Genomic DNA, 23,201 nt, shown 5'->3' on the forward strand with positions numbered 1-23,201 from the left:
CTACTTGCTGGGGTAATGGCCACAGTATAACTGGGTCCCTTTTTTCTGAGATGTTTCTAGTGGCCAGTTCCTTTGGGACATTGAGGGAGAAGCTTTCTGAAAGACAGAGGTCACCATATACTTAGCTCTAATTTTAAAACATACGTCCTCAGATACAGCCCCCTCTTCACACAGCTACCGCTCTTTTTACCCAAGAGACCAGCCTAGGGCTGTAAGTGCTCTGCAGGTTCTGACATGTGCTGCCCATGAAGCACACGGTTACATTTGGAAAAGATCATTACAAGCCCAGACATAGTCAAAGGACACATGAAAGTCCGCCTTACTCATTCATTAGAGCACAGGTAAGACGGCTTTGAGATGTTGCTGAAACAGCTGCCTTGATTTGCAAATGCTGACTGCAAGAATATCTTGCATTTCAGAATACTGTACCCAATCAGTGGTGATGTCCAGGTCTGGGAAGTGGACCTTCCTATAACGGATCCATCCTGGTTAGGGGATAATCCTTGTCCTATTTGCACAGGGGCAGAAGTGACCCCAAAAATGTGCTTTTAGCTTTGACACAATTGTCCCTGGTTGGTGTTCAAGTTCCAAAAGACACAGAAATCCTGGCATAGCCACTTCCTAAATTGGAGCCTGGAAGTTGGGGCAATTCATTCAAACATTCCTAAATGAATGACAGGATGGGTAATGGGCACAGCACAATAAAGGCATTTGCAATTGTAATACCCTGCCTGATTTCTCACAAACTAGGACGATCTCTCCTTTTTCCATATCCTTGAGTCACCTCAGAATCAGCTCACTGGGAGGAAATAAGGGGTTTGATTCTGGCTCTAATTGGCTTTTGCGTCTTTGTTTTAACTGTGTGTTTTAGTCATTGTTTGTATCGAAGTGTCTGGGAGACGCGGTGAGATGGGTAGATACATAAACATAGCAGCACTGTCTAATGGTTAGAGAGAACTGGCAGGCAGGATTCCTAGGTCCTGTCCCCAGCTCTGCTAGTGCCTCACTGTGTGACCTTGGGGAAGTCACTACTCCTCTGTGCCATTCTTTTATTTAGCTGACTCCTGTCACCATTGTGTCTGAGTGCTCTGCAAACACAGATGAGTTCTTTCTCGCGACTGCCTTGTTTGGTAGGGAAGCGCCATTACCCCCATTTTCCAGAAAGGAAACAGATGAGTGCGGGGATGGCATGAGTTAGGCAAGGTCGCACAGGGAGTCGGCGACAGCGCACAGAATCAAAGCCAGGTGTCCCAACCCCCAGTCCAATGCTTTTGCCGTAAGACGGTTCTTCCTTGTAGCTTCTGCATCTCTATGAAATGAGGGTAATGGCACATCCCTGCTGTGCAGAAGGATTACAAGGATAAACTCATTAACGCAGCAAAGTGCTTTGAGATCCCCGCATAGAAGGTGCTGGAGAAGGGTCAGGCTTGTGTGTATTTACTAGTGGATTAGGCATGTTCTCAGTCAAGGGAGCCCTTGGGTTCCAACACTTGTCAGAAAGCACAACCCTGCTGAAAGCACGGGTGCTCCCCAGCAAAGAGGAAGAAGCACCTGTCTGCCTGATCCAGAGGAGATCTTTTTGGGGTTGAGGCACTTATCAAAGTCTCAGCTCCTGTATGGGCCAGATCCTGTGGAAGTAGGATTGTGGCAATGCCCTGGCAAGTCCCGGTGGTGCACATAGACATAGAAACACCTGCCCTTTGTGCCGAGTTCAGGCAGGGCATTTTCAAAGTAGGCTTGAGCCTGCACTGACTATTTAAACTCTTCTTCCTTAGCAAAGGAGGCCTATTGCAAATGCCTGTTCATTCAGTGTGAGTCTGGGGCCGGGCCCCTACCACGCATATAGTTGTGTGTTTTCTGTTTGGTTGCTGTGAGAGGAGCAATGCAGAGATGGCTGGGAAAGGAGGACAGTGCGGAAGGGAAAGGTGGTTGTGTAATAGCTTCTAACCTGTAATGCTGTTGGACGGCTCTTGGGTTCACACTGGCAATCACATTAGCAGAGCCCTCCAACTAATTTCTATAGATGTCTGCTCCGGGGGATCGCGGAGAAAACACTGAAGCCATTTGGTGGGTCTAAAATATGATTTAGCTGTATAATAGTGCTTGGCCTGGAGCCTGCACGGCCTGCTCTGCCTGGACTGTGAGTCCCTGAGCTGCTGTCGGCCCTCTCCCCGTCAGTCAGAGGTGGTGAAAGAGGGAAGTGAGCTGTGCAGAACATAGAGTCGCAGGGCTGCCATTATGGGCTGCTGGAGCAGCAGGGGGATGTATGCAAAGATAATGAAAGGCCTCAAAACAGGCCAAAGCCACTGCAAGCTCCGGGTGCAAATAGTTCTCCTGCAATCTGCTCCGCACAGCACATCCTGTCAGATTCATTCCTGGGAAGCAGAGGGGAAAGACTCAAACTTCCTGGGGGCATCAGGCAACCTGAAACAGAAATCCCGCAGAAATCAAGGGTGACATCTCCACTGACCTCACTGGGAGCTGCTCTGAGCTCCAGGTCCCCTAAATTCAAGAAGTTGGGCACTTCTACTTTTTACATGAACTCGCTGGTGCTTGCCACTGGCAAGAGCAGGCCCCAAACATCTGGTGGGCTCCTGCTTCAAGGCAGTTCAATGCTGCCGGCTTTTCCTGGCTATCCTTAGTGCTCTTTAGCTATTCCTCATATTAGGCTTTGCTTATTCTCATGGTATCAGGCTTTGTGCTCAGCTATCCATTTGCAGTCCAAGGGCAAAGGAGGGAAAAGAGATGAAACCAAAAGCATTGGTTATTATATGAGGTGCCAAGGACCATCAGTTGCACTGATGCCCATGAGGACTCTGGGGACTCAGTGTGTGGCAGGATTAGGCTCCTAATCAGAGACCGAAGTGAGAAGCCAAAGGAGGAATGCACTAGAAAGCAACAGCCGGCCTGACACATCGTATTACAGATGGCAAACAACCCACCAGAGCCCGTTCCCACCTCCCTATGGCCTTAGAGTTTCCCAGTCAGTTGAGAGAGTCCATAAGGGCTTTACTGATTCCTGCATTTGGCAGAAATAAGATTTAATTGAAGTGTGGAGGTTTCTAACCTGTGTCAGCCTCTCAGGAGGGAACTCACCATACAAAACCGCCAAGGTTGCAGTAGCCTGGTCCAAATGCTACCTCCTTTGGAAAAGGGTCATGGGGAAAAAATGGAGACTCATTTCATAGAGGAAGAAGCTCACACACAGGTTAACCCTGCTCTCTTCCATGCACATGCATGCACAAGACAGAGAATTCACCACTGCCACATATTGTCTTCAGGGGAGCTGTGTGCCCACCTCTACTGATGCTAAATTTTATCTGCTCTTTTAGTACTGTTAAATAAAAACCTCCTCATCCATAAAGTGCCCAGAGTCCCAAATAAAGTCTGACACAAGTACAATTCAGTTAAAAGCCTACATTCACTGGGAACTCAACTCCAATGTGCATAGTGAAGCCCAGAGTGGTTGATACAGAAACAAGCCTGGTTGGGACTACATTGAAAAGACCCTGAGAGAGTATCAGACACTGATGCCCAACAGCTGCAGAATAATCATTTACTGCTCTGTCCAGCTACATTTTTAAATGGGATGCACATAGCGCACAGATCAAACACAGCCCTAGTTAGATCAATACCGAGCGGGGTCCAGCAGAATCTAGTGAGGTTTCATAGTTTCACAGTTGTTAGGGGCTAGAAGGGACCTTACAGATCATAGGGTCCAGCCCCCCTGCACTTGGGAAGGAAAAACTGCTGGGATCAGATGGTGCTGTCTAGTAGACTGGTCATGGGACCAAGAGCCAGGAACTCACTGAGTTCTCCCCATGACTCTGACAGTCACCCACTGTGACCTTGGGCTGGTCATTTATCTGTGTCCTACTTTCCCTGTCTGTCAAGCCACGACCATAAATTGCACCTGTCTCAGGGAAGTGATGAAGGTTCATTGGCTAATGTCTGTCCCATGTCAGGAAGGAGTACAGGAACAGTGTTGTTGATAAGAAGCACTGAATTGTGACAGTATAAAAATAGGATGAAAAATCCCAGTGGCCTGGAAGAATGGGAGCCCCAGCTCTATTACTGGGAAAAGCCTAGAGACTAGAGGCTGAAAAAACCTAATGGGACCAGTCCAAACCTTTGGGGCTTGGGGCTGGAATATTCCCTGCAGTACATCTTCTAGCATTGCGTCCAGCTCGGGTTTAAGTTGCAGTTGATTAGGTTGGTTCACTTGGAGTAATATGGAATTAGCATCATTTAGTATTTGTATTGCAGGAGCAGCTACAAACCAGATCCATGCAAGAGGCCCCCTGTGTGCCATATCAGCGTTTCTTGTCTACCCCAAAATACTACTGACATAAAAGTCTCTTTACTGGGCATGACAGGTGAACTGAGAAAATATTCCACAAAGAATCCTTAGGCTGGGACTTTCAGAGAGCCTGATAGATGGTCCTTTCCCAGTAAACTGAGCAAGAACTGTCTACCCTAATCCTCTAGGTGTCTTTGAACATCTCAGCTTTGTAGGACACAGGGTCTCCATCCACCTCTGCCTTCGTTGCTGCTGTTCAATCGTATCACAGAGCATCTGCTGTGCTCTCAGAGCGATTCCTGTCTTAAGTGCTAAGAACTGTGTTCTTCCATCACCTCTGCAAAGAAAACCAATTAGCTCCTCTGAGTAAAAGTAGCACAAAGGAGCAGATTGTTACTAGTGTTGCCCAAGTGCCAAACCAGAGTGATTTTCTTCACTGTTTCACATAATACTCTGCCCGTCTCTGTTTTAATGCATTTTACAAACTCAATGATTCAGCACAGCCCACCCTGAAGAGGAATTTTGCATTATCCCCATTTCATGGATGGGAAAAACTGAGGCACTGAGCATTTTCAGAGGCACCCCTCACCCACATTTAGGCCTCGACTTCCCAAAGGACTTGGCATATAGTAAGCACTGACCTCTGTGGGAAAACACAGCTGTGACAGTCACAATGGTGACTGCTGAGCATCTTGAAACATCCAACCTTTATTTAGATGGCTAGAGAGAAGCTTTTCTGAATAGCTGGACCCAGGTGCGAATCTCTGGCCCTGTGGGATGCATGGTGCTTAAACAGGCTGGGGTAGAATAGCACCCAGAGCCTTTCATTCTGTAACTTGAACTGTGGGCTACAAGGCAACCCTCCCTCAAACACCATCATTTGCAGGTGATACAGTTCCTGGATGCTGAGGTATTCTCTGCAGTGACAGCTGGCTAGAGGATTTGCACGGGAAAGATAAAGAGTTCTCTGGAGAGGGAATAAGAGCAGATAGATTTTTTTTTTCCCTTCCTGGGTTAGGCAGCAGATGATTCTGGTCACATAAACGCACCCCACGTGCTTTGGACTTGCTGAATTCCAGGCTGTGAACAAATTAACTTCTTTTGCCAAATAATTTGTTAGCATTTCCCCCCTGGGAGCTTAGAGTTTGAATCATCTAACTGGAACAAAACCTGCAGTTTGATATGAAAATGGTTAACGGGGCTGGTACAGGATCTCCAAGCCAACAATCTGTATCCACATCAAACAGAGGGGAATCAAAGGGGAGCTGCTACAGCTTGGAGACAAGTGAGTCCAGAGCTGGCGTCCAGCTGGGAAAATGTGTGGGGAAACTAGCCCTGTGTTAGGCATTCAGAAGTGAGGTGTAAAGCTAATTAGAGACACTGCTCCTTTCTCACCATGTAAATATAGGAGGGCAGAGGAGTCCCTTGGTCTATCAGGAAGGACCAGCAGTTTTATCACTATCAGCTTGTTCTGTCTCAATATCTTTACTCTTGGGTGATAAACTAATTGTCCCCTGGTCTCTAGAAGAGCATCTCTCTCAGAGCATTTCTCTCATGGTACACAGATAAGGGGTGGGCTGCAAAGTGGGACATAAAAAGGGCGGTGACAGTGATCTGGCCCTGGGTTTACAGTCTTAAAACCCAACCCAAACCCTATCTCTGCCTCTCTCTAGGATTTAGCCAGCTTGAAGCCTATTAAACCAATGCTGGAGAAGGATGATCCTGGGTGCTGTGCTCATGATGACCTGGCAGTCGGTATTCCCATGTACTCCAAAGGGAGACTTGTAGGATTAAAGTCTGAGGGGCAAAGTCTTTCCTGTGGCTGAATGCTATCCAGTTGAGGAGATTGGGGCAAGGGTGACAGGGAAGCAGCTAGGCTGTACACTCATCCTGGTGTGACCTAGCACAGATGAGGGGTTGCTTCAGGGGGAGCCCAAGCTGGCCTGGTAGGAAGAGAACCCAGTTCCTTTGCGGTGTCTGTGTATCATAGAGAGTCTCAGTCCTCAGGGGGACTCTGACTTTCTGCCTTTGCATGTACCCTCCTCGCGCCATGCCAAGTTGGTGAATAGGAGCCATGGGATTTGCCCCATTACTGGAGCATGTTTATGACAGGGAAGCAGCCTAACTGACTCCTTGGAAGCACTGCAGAACCACCAGTGGGGCTTGCTTTTGACACCATCAACTCATAGCACACAGCCCCCATTTCCACCGTGTGACTCAGAACCTGAATGGCAGTGGTGGGTCCGGACTGCTTCCCACTCCCCTGCAGGCCTGGGTCATTAAATCACTCTGGAAGGCTGAAAGTTGCTTCAGCCCTTGCAAAATACGTTGTAAAGTCGACAAGCAATTAGACCCGTGGAAGAAAATCCCACTGGCAGTGCAGAGAAAGGGATCTGAGAGGGAGCCAAACAAGCCCTTTCACATACACTTCTCTGTTTCAGAAAGAAAGGACCCCTGCAGCCCAAGAAAGCGGAGGGGGTGGGTTACAGCACCTCCAAGAGAACATTGTTCAGGAGCTTAACAACAGGTCTTTGCCCTGCAGGTCATGTTCTTATGCCTCTTGCTTCCTCTGGAAAGGTCACGGCAGAGGGAACAAAAAGGCACTGTGATTTAATCCTGACATTTACTACTTCTCCAGGGAAAGGCCATGTAGCTGGCTGGTACCGCCTGGGCCCAAGGAAAGCGGCAGTGGGACAGATCAGTCCACTCCTGAGCCCTGGTAGTGACCTAGGCACCCCTTCCTGGAGGCTCTGGAGAACTTGAGCCTCGCAGCAGAAAAGCAGCAGCTTGCAGAATCGGCTGAGTGATATGAGAATACCTACGGTCCCAGTACAGCCACGTCAGCGTAGGGAGCGACTTCCCTGTTCTCCACCTCCTTTCAAGTGCTGCTTCTGAAGGAGCTGAGCATAAAGTGAATAGATTGCTTGGGCAGTTTCTGCCCTTGGTACCTCTGGCTTAGAGAGACCAACCTAGAAAGGGGCTCAAACACCAGCTTCACTTCCTGAAGAGAGGATGCAGCCTGTGGAGCTGGGCTCAAAGGAGGTAACATTACTGCAGAGCCTCATTTCTGTGTACTTTAATGACTCCCTCCTGCCACTTGCAAAGCAAAGGGGAATGAGACTGACTTGCACTCCCAGCTACACGGGAAAGGCTGGTCGGGTAGAGCTGCAAACTCAGAATTGCTTCCAAAGAAAGATCCACAGCAACAGTGAGTGTGTTCTGAGACAAGCCAGAATCCCCAGCTCCTGGCAGGCACTCCCATTGTGTCCAATGGCACCTCATTACCCTGCCTCAATTTCTCCAGCTATGCAATGGGCATACAAATACCCACTGAAGTTCCAAGGGAACATAACAGAGTAGTTAGTTTATATCTACTTGACTCTCTTGGAGCCCACTCCCTTCTGAAGTTGGATGCCAGAAGGTCCTCCAAATACTTTAACCCTGATCCTAGATGAAAGAGTCAGCTTCTCTTAGAGAGGCTGATACTGTGTAGATTCTTTTACACACTCATACACATATGAATAACCCTTTTGCACACTCACACACATGCAAATGTCTCCTCTGCACACTCACACATACACAAACATCCCTTTTGCATGCTCATGCACACAGGAACAGCCCTTGTGCACACTCACACAAGCGCCCCTTTTGCACTTATGCACACAGGAGCACCCCTTTGGCACTTGCTGCAGGCTTGTGAATCTCCACAGTCAGGTGTCCTGATTCTGAAAGCTCCTCTCACAGAAAGCACGCATGATTCCCTGGGCCTTTACCTGGACAGTGATTTTCATTTCTTTCTTTTTCAGCCAACATTGTAAAAAAAACAACATCCACATCTGATCTTTGGTCTGAGATTAAAAGATACCTGGGTGTCTTCCTCCAAGGAAGCCAGTGACAAGTGGCAGGAGATTTGGGGTGGGATTTGGAAAATGACTTAGGAGAACAAGCTCCATTGATTTGCAGTGAGACTCCGGCTCTAAAGACACTTGGGAGCTGTCGCAAATCCCACTCTAAGACCCCAGCAGCAGGGGCTTGAGGAAATTGCATAGGCATACGGACGAGGCAATCCTACGGGAAGCAGCTGACAGTGAGATCGAATGGAAACTGGTAAAGGCTCAGGGATAAAAGAATTGGACACTGAGAGGAGAAAGCTTTCAGGGAACTGGCCTAGGGGAATAACTGAAGTTGATGAAAGGCATCTCTCCTCTCAAGGCAGAGTAGAGAATAAAGAATGTCTCTGAAACCTGCTGTTGTGGCCAAGCTGGGAAACAGATAGATCTGTCTGGACACAGCTTCCCAAGCTGGATCCCGGTCTTAGAGCACTGCGTGGGTCAGGTACCTTTTCAAGCAGCCGCCCAGGGGACCAGGACAAACCAGTCTAATGGAGCACTACTGCTCGTTTTTTGTTTAAGATGCTCTTAAGGCAAGACGTTAGCTAACAAGGATGGTCTCTTATATCAGCTTCACTGTATCACTTATACATGGGGGATTAGGTATATTTACAGTATTAGGGAACTACCGGATCTAAGAACAGATTAGATACTGCACACTACATATGGCATTAAATATACACATGGTATTAGCTATGCAGAGGCTGTTGGATATAGATCAGGTCTACTAGACAGAAGCTATTAGGAGTGGACGGTACTGTAGTAGGGTACTGGCTCTAGCACCAGTAATGAATAGCTGAATAGGTTGACTGTTAGGCACAGATAATACTAAGGGGTATATATGAGCAGGTATTACCTAAAAGGTAAGGTTGAGGCAGCAGTCTAGCTCTGGCTATGGATCAGGCAGATATCAGACAAAGTACTCTACATATTATTTGTGCTTTCAGTTTCCCCCACTAAGAGAGATACTGGGTGATCACGGGCTGATAAACCTGCCAGCAAGTGTTATAATATGAACCCCTGTGAGACTATCAACATAACAGGAAAACGGGAGGTTTCCTACCCCACAGGCCTCCTGCCCTTGATGGCAGGAACTGCTGTTTGGAAGATGAAAAGCCAGGGACTGATTAGTCCAAAGCTGGAAAGCATTTTCTCTCTTAAAAAAAAAAAGAAAGGCCATTAATAATCAGCAGAGCATTTAATGAGAGGCTAGAAGGAGTTCTCAGCATTAAGAGGGGATTAATGGTAATCTTCACTGCTTGTGCCTCCTTGCTGCATGGAAAAGACTATGACCTGCTCCTGCTGACAAGGCCCAGGGCCCGGAGGAGTGAGGTCTGGCTGGTACACGCAGCATCCAGACCTTGCTGGGCTGGGGTCCACCCTGTGAAAGCTCCCTGTTGGAAGGAAACAAGAGAGAAATCATGGCTTCTGTCAAAGCAGCAGCTCGCTGGTCATCGTTGGTGTGACTTCCACCTCACTGAACAAAAGGGACTGTGACTTCAATGGGCAGAGAGAAAGGAATGATTTTTCCTGTGCATGCACGTATCGAACCCAAGTGCCACCAGAGACGGTGCTGTTTTCCCAGCAGAATTTGCTCTGATGGGGTCACCGCCCTAGGGCTGGAATGAAGTTAAACTGCTGATTCACAAGCCCGGGAACACACAGGTTGATTATTGACTAAAAGTCTGAGGCACCACGGCTGGGGCATGGGGAAGAAGTGTGTGCGAACAGGGCCAGGTGCCGGCTGCACAGAACGTTCCCCAGATCCCCGCCTGCGCCTTGGAACGAGCTCCCTTTGGATGTACACCACTCCTTCTGTGATCCCTTTCGGGAACAGTTTGAGCTTTACTGGCACCAGCGTGTACCGCAAGCCAGATTCTGGAGCTGCACACTCAAGTGTTAAAGGGACCTTGCAGCTAGATTTGGGTGTTTGTGTGTTCATGGTGGAAATGCTCACCGACTTCTCAGCCCACTGGGGAACAGAAACCAGAGGCACAGGCCAGGGTGATCCTTGAAGTCGGGTGTGGGGGGGGGTCCTTTGTTTCCCCAAACGTCCACCTATAACCAACTGACCTGACCATGGGATTCATAGCTGGTATGGTGTGCATCAGTCAGCCTCTTTTAACGTAAAGGACAAATTTAGTCTGAGACAGAAACTGGATCCAATGTATCCAGCCACAATCTACTGGAACTGCAAAGAACTGGGATGGACCCTCGAGAGTTAAAAGGTTCATGGGATAAATCTGGATGATGAACAGATTGGAGGAAACCACAATCTGTTCACGGATCTTCCAGGAGCTGACAAAGAGGCCGCATTTACTGAACACATATATAGCTGCAAATTGTTCGCTCAGTTCTGTGAATGGGGAACTCGCTGCCCTTGCTTTCTATTTCTGTCAAAGGCTGGGGCTGATTCTCCTCTCCCACCCATGCTATGCTGGTCTAACACTACTGATTTGGAATGACTCCTGATTTGCAGGGGTGTGAGGAGAGAGCAGGCTTAGACCCATTGTGTTGGATTGGTGAGCATCTTCCCTTCATTCTGAATCTCCCTCTCTGGGTCTCTCCTGTGCAGACGGGCTTAGTGAAGTATCCTTGACCTTCTTCCTCACCTGATTTCTCTCCTGTGAGACTCCTGCTGTATTGGTTCCAGTCTCTGTGAATCAGACTGGTCTGCAACCTAAGCACGCTTCCCTACCACTGCTCAGCCCCAGTCTTGTCTCACCTACTCGGGTTGAAGGTGTTTGTGCTGCTTCTCTGTATCTGCTGTCTCTTTCCCAACTCCCCCTCACTTTATGGCAATAGCAAATGGAGACATTTTTGCCAAGAAGCTTTCCTCAAGGTCATGAATGCCCCTGCTAAACTACAGAGATGCAGATGCCAGCCTAGGTGCCACCCATGTATACCTCTCTCTCCATCTCTGGATGTGCCTGTACTGACACACACTGCTTTCTCTTACTAAAACAATAATTCACCTTACTCAATAGCCTTCCCAATCCCAGCCTCCATAAATCAGTCTGTGCTGTGGCAACTTCCCTCAACAACCTCCAGGAGAGCACAGCAGGCTGGGAACGGTACAGATGTACTTTAGGAAGCGCTGCATGCCCGGCTGTTGGGCTGCAGCTGGAGACTGCCTGGCCTCCCATCTCTCAGCTCTGCCATGCCCTCTGTATGGTCTCGCAAATTCAGGAGGCATGACTCACAGACGTCCTTGTATGAATCTCTGCTGACTGCCCCTGACTAAAATTAGACCCTACTCTGTCTTGCCTGTAGGCTTTTCAAGTGGGTTTGGTAATGACAGAAGGTACAGATGGGCAGATCAAAGTCCTCTGTCTGTACCCCAGCAAGTAGAGCAAGCATAGAGCTCCAACAACTGAGGCCGGAATAGGACCGGTGCTGGACAGGAGGAGGGAGTTTTGACCCCGTTGGTCCATCTTTTCTTGACCTCTCTGCTGGGGCAGCCAGGGAGGGTCTTAGTGACAATGCTGATGGGGATGTTTTGCATCCTCTAGGAAGGGGAGTGAGACCTCTGACTCATTTTACATATGCCACCAAAAAGATGGTAGAGACTGACTGGATCAGGTGAAAGGCTCTATCTTTATAAAAGCTTTGAGTGATCAATCATTAGCCAATGCCCTGCTCCAGTCTTCTGCAATTGCAACCATCTGGGCCGGGGACTCTTTTGTTGCCCTTTATTCCTCCCTAAAGGACTGTGGGCTGAGTTCACTTGGGCCTGAATGCCTTGTCCAGCCCTCATTCCTCACAGCCTCATCCTCTTCATGCTTTTAAAGCATGATCACAGCCGTTGGCACTAGGCGCTCTGAAGGCTTGAAACAGTGTTGTTGGGATGGGGGGACAGGATCACTGCACAGCAAGGTTTCAAAAACACACTGGCCATGTGCTGGAAAGCTGCCAGTCCTGTTTTCTCCTTGAGGACATTCACTGGGAGTGAAGTCGCTTGCAGATTTTCCCATCAGAGCCTGGCTGTTTCCTGCTGTGCTCAAGGGCTGGAGCCGGCTGCAAAGCGATGATGCAGAAGGCTGAGGCTTGCTGTAGCACCAGGGTCTCTGAGGGGGCAGGAGGCTGTCGGCAGGATTGTTAATCTTGGTGCATTTACACCCCAGGAAGTGGGGGCTGCCTATTTCAGCTGCTGCAGTGCCTTACATTTTGGTTCCTGGGGTGGAATGCATATGAAAAGTGGATGCCTAGGCCCCTATATGATTCGGGAGGAAAGTTAGGAGCCTCAAAACAGGACTGGGAATTCACTGCCTGCAGCTAGTGAATAAGAAGCACCAGGGACTGGAGGTTTTCTGAGCTCTTGCCTCTCCCTGCACCTGAGAGTCCTCACCCAAGGGCTTCCATTCACTTGGGGTCTACAGCCCCTCTGGTACTTCCATACAGCCCCTTGTCCCCAGTGCAGTGGTGCTCTGATGCCCTCACAGCACACTGTAAGCGGGGAGGGATATTCAAGAAATCCTTTGCTTTGAACTTCTCTGAGCAACCAGCCTCTCCCCGGTCAGCCCAGCAGCCTCACAGCCATGTGCAATTAAAATAAAGGGGCTAATACATAATTAACAGATAATAAATAATTACTAAATCACTGTTTCTTCTTGGCCTGGTGGCATGGTCAGGCAGAGAGTTCGTGTTCAGTCACAAGGCAGGAATAAAAATAAGATCAACATAAAATAAACATGCCCCTGCTTACAGCACCTGCAGTTTTAAGGAGAGCACCAGCGTTTCCGAAGCTCCGCGGAAAGTTCTCATCCTGGGAGGTGTGGGGTACAGGGCAGGAGCCATGTGTGAGAAGGAGAGGATGGGATGGTGTGCTGGGACCTCAAGGTTTCACATGCAGTCTCAAAGGGTTAAAAATGTCACACGGGCAGGTTTAATACCAATCCTAATCATCTAGGTGGGGATGAGAAGCTAGAGACCTCCCCAGGGCTTGGGTGGAGCTCCACAGGCCTGCAGCCACACATATGAAAGCCAGATACAGACTCTTCCTTTCTGAGGGTCACCGGCTGAATGGGGTTAAACCCTACAGCAAGAGATTGTATCTGTCTCTGCAAGGCAAATGCCCACTCCCTCTCTAGCCCCTGCCCCATCCCCACCTGTAGCAATGCCTTTTTCTTGATAAAGCTTATGCTTTCTTGCCCTTGCAGATAGCCCCTCTGCTCCAGTCAACGTTACAGTCAAACATCTGAAGGCCAACTCAGCTGTTGTGACCTGGGATGTTCTGGAGGATGAAGTCGTCATTGGATTTGCAATCTCCCAGCAGGTATCCTCACCATTGCTGCCCCGTTTCACCTCTGCTGGGTCCCCCTCTTCTCTACCCCACCACTTCCCTGGGCTTAGGGGCTGGCAGAGACAAGGGCAACCTCTGGATTTAAGGCCACCCCCTTGCCTGCAGCTCTTGCAAGGCCCTTATGAAGCTGGTGCAGAATCACTCTCTTTCCTTGCCTTATCTCATCTCCTCTCCCTGGGAGTGCATCTTGGACAGGGTGGCTGTAGGGAGCAAGAAAAGGGTAATACCACCAGATGCCTGTGTGAGGTGGTTTAGCGGATCCCACACCTCCAGCACCCTTCTAACTGGCTTGTCCAGCAGGAAACCAGGAGAGCCGAACTCCCCCATCCCTGTAGGAGTGGGGCTGGGCACATCACCAGGATGGAGTCTCAGAAGCCAGCGCTGCCTGGGTTCATGTAGCTCATGCTACATTGGGGTCGTTAAGCTGTTCAGCTTCCAGGGACCGATCCAGCACTTGGCACTTACATTAAGTGCACTTACAAGTAAAGCTAAGTCTCCCTCAGGGAGGAAGCTCCCTCCCTGTGCGAGGCACCACAGGACACCCCTCCCCTTCTCCAACCTCGGGCCTCATCCCGCTGTTCACCAGCTCTCAGCTATGTCTTGTGGCAGGGAAACCAGCTTGAGGCATGAAAGGGAAAAACTGTGGGGCCTGGAGGTGCTCGGAGCTTTGTTGCTGCCTTCAGTGAGGGCAGGAGCAGGCTATTACCCTGCAGCACCATCACGGTTCCCAGGCACCTCTTCCCCAAGCAGCGGACCTCAGCAGTGGCTATGCCCAGTGTGTACGAGTGCCTCTAGGGATGGAGCAGTGAGGACCTGCATGCAAACCCCGTCTCTAAAAACCAGGCTGAGGGTCCTGCTATCTTACTCTTGTGGGGTTAAATTTGCCTGGTTGAGACGCCTGTCAGGACTAAGTTAAAGGTGGTGCCTTGGCCTCACGTTGGACTTGGTGCCAGGCTGAAATATCCCCTTCAGGTCATTCTGTTTTGCCCTGTCTCTCACTCTGGGGCCCTGCTTCCCTCGGTCACTCCCAGGGAGAATGGAAAGGGCGTAGGCAGCGTGGGGTCTGCCGTGCCCCAGACAGAGCCCTCCCCCTGAGCTCACGGGCTTTCCTGCCTTGGGCTTGCAGAAGAAGGACGTGCGCATGATGCGCTTCATCCAGGAGCTGAACACCACCACGCGCTCCTGTGCCCTCTGGGACCTGGAGGAAGACACCGAGTACATCGTGCACGTCCAGTCCATCAGCATCCAAGGCCAGAGCCCAGCTAGCGAGCCCGTGCTCTTCAAGACCCCCAGAGAAGCTGAGAAGCTGGCCTCAAAAAATAAAGGCAAGTGTAACCGAGGCCTTCTGTGGCCCCCTTGGCTGTCCAGGTGGGGTGAGGGGGAGCTAAGGAGAGGGGGGACCGATGCATTTCCAAACAAGAATAGCTGAACTAAAAGCATTTGGGACTTGATTTTCCTCTCACCACTGCAGTGGAGATGGTGGGGCTTCAAACCCTACCTATGGCAGTATCTGAGCTTGCTAATTTAAAGCTGGCACCTTACCTGCAGTGTAGACAGACCCCTAGTGAGCGCAAGAGAATCCAGCTCACACGAGCTACAGGTCACTTCAGAATAAGACTGTACTAATGTCTAGCGAGGGGCAGGCCCTCGTGTGATCCCATCTTTAGTATAGAACCCATTGCCCACAGCAAGCTGGCTGTCTCGGTGGAACAGTGCCAGAATCTTAGTCACTCGTGCTGCCAAACCTTGACTCTCCCTATTCCTCTTTTATCTGAGTTATAGCAGAAGAGGCACAGGAGACGGGGAGGATGTTTTCAGGGCTGGCATCCAGGAAGAGCATGCCAGTCGGCTTAGCAAGTGAAGGATGCCAGGGGAAATTCCTGGTCAGGCACTGCACTCAGTTTGAGTTAGAAGCCGTGGGACTGCCACCGTGGTATTGAGATGAGGCCCTGAGACTTACTCATTCTTCCTCTGCTTGGATTCAAAGTCAGCAGAGAAGAGATCCCATTTCCTGACATGTCAAGTGTCTGCCCAATCTTTAAGGCCAAGCAGAAAAGAGCCTTAATTTTTCCTTCTGGAAAAACATCCAGCCATTTCAGGTGGCATAAATGCAAGTCAAACTGATGCTTCACATCATCAAGGCACTCTAGCAAGCAGGGGAGTTAAAGGAGTCCACGTCTGAGAGGGTCCTTGATGACTTCTTCAGGGCCTGAACAGGCCTTTCAGCCAGGACTCCAAGCATGCAGTGAGTTCCTGGCTCATTCTGCTGCAGTGTTTTGGTGCCTATAACTACTGAACTGCTGCTCATCTGAAAGCATGGAGAGAAGCACTGCCTACTTCCCAGGAGGCCTGAATGATGCTCTTCTTTGTGCTTCGAGGTCAGGGAGGTGCACTATGCCCTATGAGGGACTAATCTTTCCTGCATCCCTCAGTTCTACTAGAAAAGACTATGGGAAGGGCATAAATCCATAGCTGGGGTGGTGGGAATGCCAGCGATGGCTGGAATACACACAGCTTAGACATTATGGTGATAGACACTGCAACAAATGCCAACCCAAGGAGAAGAATGGAGATGCTACATCTCACTGAAAGTTTGGATAACCTTTGAACTTCATGCACTCCTAGTGCAGGCTGGGGTCCAGAGATAAACAGGTGAACAACGGGGAATTTTCCTGCAGCCAGTTGGGTTTATTCTTCTAAGTCTACAAAGGGGCTTTCTGGTTTGCAGTCACTCAGCATTGCTCACCAGGGATCTGTGGGTTGGGAGAGGAAGGAGTGTGTGAAAAGAGTAGGCAGAGTCTGACTGACTTCATTGCATGGTTGGCTTTCATTGTCTTTCTCTCCCCCTGGGCAGACGAGGTGACAATGAAGGAGATGGGGAAGAAGGACCAGCTTCGAGCAGGGGAAATTCTCATCATTGTCGTGGTGTTGTTCATGTGGGCAGGTCTGTAACCCGTCTATAGCGAAGGCAGCTCATGTCCCCTGAGTTAGCTCGTTTGCTTTGTTTGCATGCATGGATATTTGCACAAGATGCTCAGAAAGAGAAATCTTGACTCTCCCATCTACAGCATGACACATTTTGCAATAAATGCATTTCATCTTCCTCTGGGCACGGGGCACTGTTAGAGGCACGATGCCGAATTAGTTGGATAACTGCTCTGATTTGGTACAGCAGGAGGTAGGATAACAGTTTTAACAAACAAATTGCCTAATCTGCTGTGGCAAATCCTATATTCTGAATCCTTCTAGGCAACATTGATGAAAACACCCTTACCCCTCTCTGGTTATTAAAACAACATGGCCTAATCAACTTGTATCAGTGTCACTATCTGGCTTATTGTAAGCCTGTGAGCCACATGCAAAGCTGTAATTTTTGTAAAGAGGTTCAGCCAATACACTACCAACAAACAGCGCAAATCAAGAGTGAGATATGGCCTTCAGCCTCACACCCCAGCATCCACTGTTGTATATTTACTAAAACCCACTTCAGGCTCCATTAAAATAATAGAACTGTTAGAAGAACAAGTGGTCTGAAGCAACAAAACATAAACCACCAAGACAGCCCTAAACCTGAATTGGGTATAAAAACCAAAGTTTTAAAGACCCAAACTTTCTACGTATGCAAGCTCAGAACTGATCAGCTTTGTACCGATTAGTATCAGCAAAGCCAGGGGGACGGTGATGAGCTGCGGGTAACCACTTTGAAAAGGTCAATGAATGGTACAGAGAGGAAAGCATCCAGGGAACTGTCCCAGTCTGAAGAATCTGTATATTTGTGAAAAATTCCCACTACCTTGCTCCTGTGATATTCCCCTGGACTTATGTGAACTAACTGTCAGGCCTTAGAATGGCTCTTTAGGTTGAATGGGCCAAGAGCTGGGGAGGGCAAGGGGAATTATGAGGCTATCAAAAGGAAGTGGGAAGCCAGTGGGAGCTGTGGGGTGCTCAGCACATTTGGAAATGGGATGGTGTGCTTAGGTGCCTAAAAGTGGTCTTCAGAGCCTACCTTGAAGACCCCATTTTGAAAATCTTGGCCCAGCTCTCCAGGCCTCACCCAGTCTGCGGCCTGACTGCGCCTATGTGAGCTGTGCTACATCAGGCTGGTTTAAAAAACCTATAGCTTAAAAGCAGGGCCAGCAACGCAGCAGGGGCTGAGGCGTAGGGCTGCAGGGTGGGGCAGAGTGTAGACTTATCAATCCTGGGGCCACCTTGCAATGGGAAGAGCTTAGAAGAAAGTGTATGGGAGCTCCACAGACTAATGGGGCGGCTAGCAAGTGGGTTACTTCATTCACCACCCCAGCATTATGATCCCCCAAACCAATGTTTGCAATATCATATGAGAAAAGAAAAGAAGAACACCCAAGGTGTTTAGGAAAGCAACAATTTCTGCAGTATAAGCTTGGGACTCTGTACACTCATACAGCTATGTGACCCCCTATAGAGCCATACCTATTTGCAAAAACCAGCCTGGCCCCTGTGTTTTAATCTAGCTCCTGCGTGAGAGAGAAACCCCCTTCCTGGATATAGTGCTTTCACAGTGTTCTCTGCAGCCAGCACTTTGGCTCACACAGGTTGGACCCTTAACGAGACAGGGGGAAATAAAGTCTGCGCTCACTGCTCTCCGGATAGTCCCAGCTTTCTCCTGGCCTCCATTCGGCAGCTGCTGCTGCTGCATCAAACATTCACGAAGCAGCGCGGTGCACTGCTCGGCAACCCCCCATCACAGTGGCCTGGGGGAGGATATTTCAGGTGAAACAAAGGAACTGGCACACAAGGAAATTAATGATACAGTAAATTGTACAACCCGTAAAATGCAGCCTTTCCTTGTCGGCATTAACGGTCTTTGTGCCAGATGGAAGGGATCACTATGTACACTGTGCGTGCACAGATCCGTGCAGAAAAACAACTACTGCTGGGACAGAAAGCCACCACATTCGGGGCGTGAGGTTAAAGACAAGCGTCCCCACGTGCCCTCCGAGAACGTGTGGGAGGCATCGCAGAAGATGATCGCCCTGTAGAGAGCAGTCACTCAGACCTCTGCCCCTGAATTATGAACTGGTGATTTTCCCTCTGGACTACGGGTCTGTGCCTGAGCTCTGAGGCAGGGACTGCCAGGGCAGAAGGCAGCTCCAAGGCGACACAGAGCTTCCCTGCTTCCCTTGGATCTCCTTGCTAGGTGAGGTGCTCCAGTCCCTTGCCATCCCAGAGCGCAGCCTGACTCACAGCCTTGCTTCTGGCAGTCTAACAGCCCTGACATGCTTTCAGCTGTTTGTATGCTCCCTCATTTTTTCCTAAAGCTCTACCGATTGCTATGCTTAGGGAGGGTTAAACTATGGCCTCCAGGGACACTGGGTGAAAATCTCTTCTGGCGTAAACTCCCGCAGTTTTGCTGACTTCAGTGGAGCTGTGCTAATTTACATTATCGGGGGATTTGGCCTAGTTATGCTAAAATTCAGACAGCCAGGGGTTGTTTCCACAGAGCGATCTGGAGATGAAATGAGGTTGCAAACCAGAGATCAGATAAACAGGGCAGGGGATACTTGTGTTCCCCTAGGATTCCTTCCAGGCGTAAGTGAATCCAAGTGGTCTGGCAGCAGCAAGACCTGATCCACATATGTATAATATTTCTTCCACCAAGAAGTCTTCAGTTAGCCAAGCCATGATACCTGCTTTTCACAGGCCACTCTCCGCTAATGATAATAACCAAATGAGAACCCAGACTAATGGTATGGGAAATCCAGCATCTCTGCTCCTTTATTTCATTTAGATAAAGAAGTTACCATCTCTGCATTATTAGATACAAATCTCCTGCCTATAAAAATATTCATTTGGGATCAACTATTTACAAGAAGTAACTCAAAGGTTAAAGCAACACGAGGGGACCCAGTTTCCCTAACGTTCAGGTCATGGTGTGAGCAAAGAACCATCCAACATTGTGAAGTTGATGGGGAAGTGGTTCTTTTAGACAAAATGGAGGTCCGTGGGTGGGGGAAATCTCTGCAAAACTGATAAGGTGTTTACAGCATTTCAATTTGAAAATGACTTTTCCCAGCCCTGCATCTGATGCAGCCGTGACTCAGATGTGGAAGCATTATTAGTGAATGCAAACTATGATTAGTCTCAGCTCACATATGGATTTAACCTTCTTTGATGGCCCAGTGCAGGTAGCATGAGGCTTGGAGTTAGGGCCTGGATTCTTGTCCTGACTTTGGCATTGCCACAGGTAGTTGCTTTGCTCCTCTGTGCCTTGATTTCACAAATGAGGATGGTGTTATGTGGGCAGGTGTCAAGGTGACCTCCCAAGACTAACCATTTGCTCACATGCCCAAAAAAAGAATCTGGAAGACAACATGCAGCAGTGGCCCCTGGTGACAGCTGCCATAACAACATTTATCAAAAGTGGCACCTGGTGACAGCTGCCATAACAACATTTATCTCTGCAAACGCCTTTGAGATCGACAGGTGGAAAGCTCCATGTATGTGCAGGGTCTTATTGCTAGGAGAGTTGGAGTCTCTCCCGGCAGGGAAGAAGCGGTACCTCCCTGGCACCCCCGTCCGTGTTTGGACCCTGTAGGCCGAGGTGTTGTTATGGGGTCAGGACACAACAGAGAAGCATCCGTGAAAGACACTCATTCTCTTCATTTGTCACAGTTGCCCCTCCTTTGCTCTCCATACACTAAGTGTGTGGGAGGAAATTTCCACTGGCAGTTCTCTCTGCTGTACAGTGTGCTCATCACATCCTGCAGCTCTGCAGCCTTTCTCTTAGCTCCAGGGAAACAAAGCTAAGAAAGCACATTTATAGTGAAGAGAAATTCCAGGATGCCCCTGTGCTTGCAAAGCAGAGATCCTGTTAAACCTTCCCACGTGGCCAGGGCTGACTACTGTCCAAATGAAGAGCTTAAAGCACCTGTTCCATTTAATGAAAGGCAAGTGGGACCCAGTTAATCTTCTCCCCAACTGGCTTAGAGCAAAATTTGTCACTGTGAAGAGGGGTGACTGTGTGTGTTAGGATAGGATCCTTAAGACTAATGCTGCTGAGATCTCTGCTGGACGGTGCAGAATGGTGCAGCAGGCTCGGGATCTCTGATTGCTGCAGATTCCAGAGGCCTGGCTCATTTGTGATGGCTAATGCTTTTTCCTGGTAGGGGTGATCGCCCTGTTTTGCAGGCAGTACGACATCATCAAAGATAATGAACCCAATAACAACAAGGAGAAAGCCAAGAGCACATCTGAGAACAGCACTCCTGAGCACCAGAGCGGAGGGCTCCTGCGCAGCAAGGTAAGAGGAGGGGGTGAGGCAGTCAGTCTGTTCCCTGCTGGGCTTCTGCTGAATTCACATGAAAAACCAGCCTTCTGGCAAGGGTCCAGACTACAGTACTCTCTCTGGTGGGCCCAGACAAGTCCACCAGGCACCTAAATGCAATCAGGAGAGACAGCGTAGGTTAATGGTTTGAGAACCCATCTCCAATTCAGGACACGCATGTTCCATCTCCAACTCTGAGACTCACTCCATGGCCTTAGTTAAGTAATTTCAGCTCTGTGCCTCAGTTTCCCCATCAATAAAATGGGGGATAATATCAGTCCACATTTGTAAAGTAACTTGAGAGCTCTGTTACCTGAAAGCGGTGAGCCAAGGCCACTATGTTTGGACCCCACAGCCATGATGATGTCTGTCAGTGGCAGATGGGATGTTATTTCTGTTCTCACATAAACAGCAAGCAGCACGTGCAAGACAAGGAGCCACTGTAGTACTTACTGGCAGAACCACAGGGTTAAAGTACATTGTGGCAAACTGGATCTGTACTGATGCCAGAGTTGGGCATATGCTTTGCAGCAAATCATTTTCTCAATCTCTCCTTTCTCTTCTCCTGCTCATAGACTGTTCCCTAGCACAGCCTTATTGCCTTGCATTTATTCTTTATTTCACATGATTCACTGACGAATTCCTGCCCTGCAGTTCATTTAGGAGCGGTTTGTCCCAAGGGTTCAGTATTCAAGCTCTGTTAGTTGGTTCTGATTTGACAGGCCGGTCGCGTGGTGCATTCCCTGCTCCCTGACTGGATGAACTAACTTTCAGAAGCAGGTTGTCATCTGAATTCAGCTGATGGTTAAAGAATTCAAAATTCATTTTCCAAAAATGTTCAACAAGAACCACTTTTTCCACACATTTCTGCCAATAAACCTCACTTGCTGGGATGGTGCTGGGAAGTGGTACAGAATTTACTTATCGGCAGCTGGTGAGAAGTGGAATATGAAACGGATTTGAACACAGCAGGGACTGTCTTTCAGTTTGGTGTTTGCACAGTGCTGAGCACATGGGGCTCGGTTCAAGGGGAACTCCTGGGCGCTGCCTCAGTGCAAATCATACATCAGAGAATTCCAGGTTGGCTTTTTTTAGTATCCACCTAACTCTTCACATAACTGATTCCCCGCCAAATGTATTCATAGCAGAAGAGTTCTGCTCTCTATTGACACTGTTGTTGAAAATGAGACTTACACATTTGAAGAAGTCTGGGCTCCTTTTTTTTTTTTTGATTCTTTGAGTCAGGCTACAAAGTCCATCACCAGAGCCAATTAAGGATCTTACAGGTGGAGGGTAGAGCAAAACTCAGACTGAGCTCAGATCAGCAAGCAAAAGATTATGGATCAATGCAGAGATCGGTGGGGTTCTGTGTGCACAGAGGTGTTACACCAAGTGATCTGTAGAATCAGGGCTAAACCAATTAATAGCCGGGATCTCTGCCAGTAGCCAGGACGAACATGCCACTTCCTTCCCAGATTCAAATGTTTTCCTTCTGCTTTAATTTGCTTAGTCCAGGGAGTCTGGGATGATTGATGGTAATGCCAGTTGTTTGGAAGGAGAGCGTTAGCTCTGCATTTGATTCCAAAGATAAAGAAAAGGACTGGAGATGCATCCAAACTGCCAAACGTTTTCTGTTCCCTTGGCTCTGTGAATTTTGATGACACTTCTTTACTCCCTTGCTCTGGCAGGCTGCCCTTGGTGGTGATGAGCTCTTATGGTTTAGGAAAAGCTGCTCAATATTTTGTTAACTCTGCAGTTGTTGGTATCTTATGTCATGGTTCCTTTGTCCCCAACCTAATCCCCATCTGATGCACAGACAGTTTAAGGCAGTGACAGCACCAGCTCTGGATCTTAGGATACTTCTCTTCCCTCCCCCCAGCCCCGCTCCCTCCACCTTCCCCAAGCCCTTTGGAGCAAACATTTAACCCAGCAGCACTGAGCAGGCAGTAGAGCCAGCTGTCCTGTCATTTCCTCCACGACCACTGGAATCTGCCCCTTGGAGATGCTGTGCAATGTTGGCATTTCAGACCTGATGCTTCCAGCAATCAATCAACAACCCTCTCACCTCTGACGTTTTAATTAGTAGGGCCCGATCTGTCATTGCCCCGCCCTCGGTGTAGTCATTCCCCTTCAGTGAGAGGTGGGTGTGAAGTGCTACGGCATGGAGACTTCAGGATGACAGCATTTTTGCTCTGATGTGAAACACTGCACCAAATGCAGGATAATGATGATGAGTTGGGTTTCTAGAGCACAGGGTCAAACACTCAGCCTGTTTCTCTGACCAGGAGTTATTGACTCCGGCCCCACAGCTGACCCCTACCTTGCAGGAGACAGGAGCTTTAACCAAAATGAGATTCATCAATGCACTGCACACATCTTTGATGGTTCTCCCCAGCCATCCCCAGA

At 48.9% G+C, this 23,201-nt stretch overlaps 2 protein-coding genes across 3 annotated transcripts in view; one reads left to right on the plus strand and one right to left on the minus strand.

Moving 5' to 3' along the window:
* The window catches only part of LOC102368508 (neuron-specific calcium-binding protein hippocalcin), a 91,423-nt gene that overhangs the window by 44,156 nt on the left and 24,066 nt on the right, over positions 1 to 23,201 (minus strand). The window lies entirely within an intron of this gene.
* Positions 1 to 23,201, plus strand: part of FNDC5 (fibronectin type III domain containing 5) — a 33,336-nt gene that overhangs the window by 9,432 nt on the left and 703 nt on the right. The window contains exons 3-6 of the mRNA XM_025198694.1: positions 13,350 to 13,465; positions 14,619 to 14,817; positions 16,347 to 16,436; positions 20,638 to 20,771. Of these exons, the coding sequence (XP_025054479.1) occupies positions 13,350 to 13,465; positions 14,619 to 14,817; positions 16,347 to 16,436; positions 20,638 to 20,771 (539 nt within the window). The remainder of the gene's footprint in view (positions 1 to 13,349; positions 13,466 to 14,618; positions 14,818 to 16,346; positions 16,437 to 20,637; positions 20,772 to 23,201) is intronic.

Source organism: Alligator sinensis, unplaced genomic scaffold (genome assembly GCF_000455745.1).
Source record: "Alligator sinensis unplaced genomic scaffold, ASM45574v1 scaffold337_1, whole genome shotgun sequence".
Classification (NCBI taxonomy): domain Eukaryota; kingdom Metazoa; phylum Chordata; order Crocodylia; family Alligatoridae; genus Alligator; species Alligator sinensis.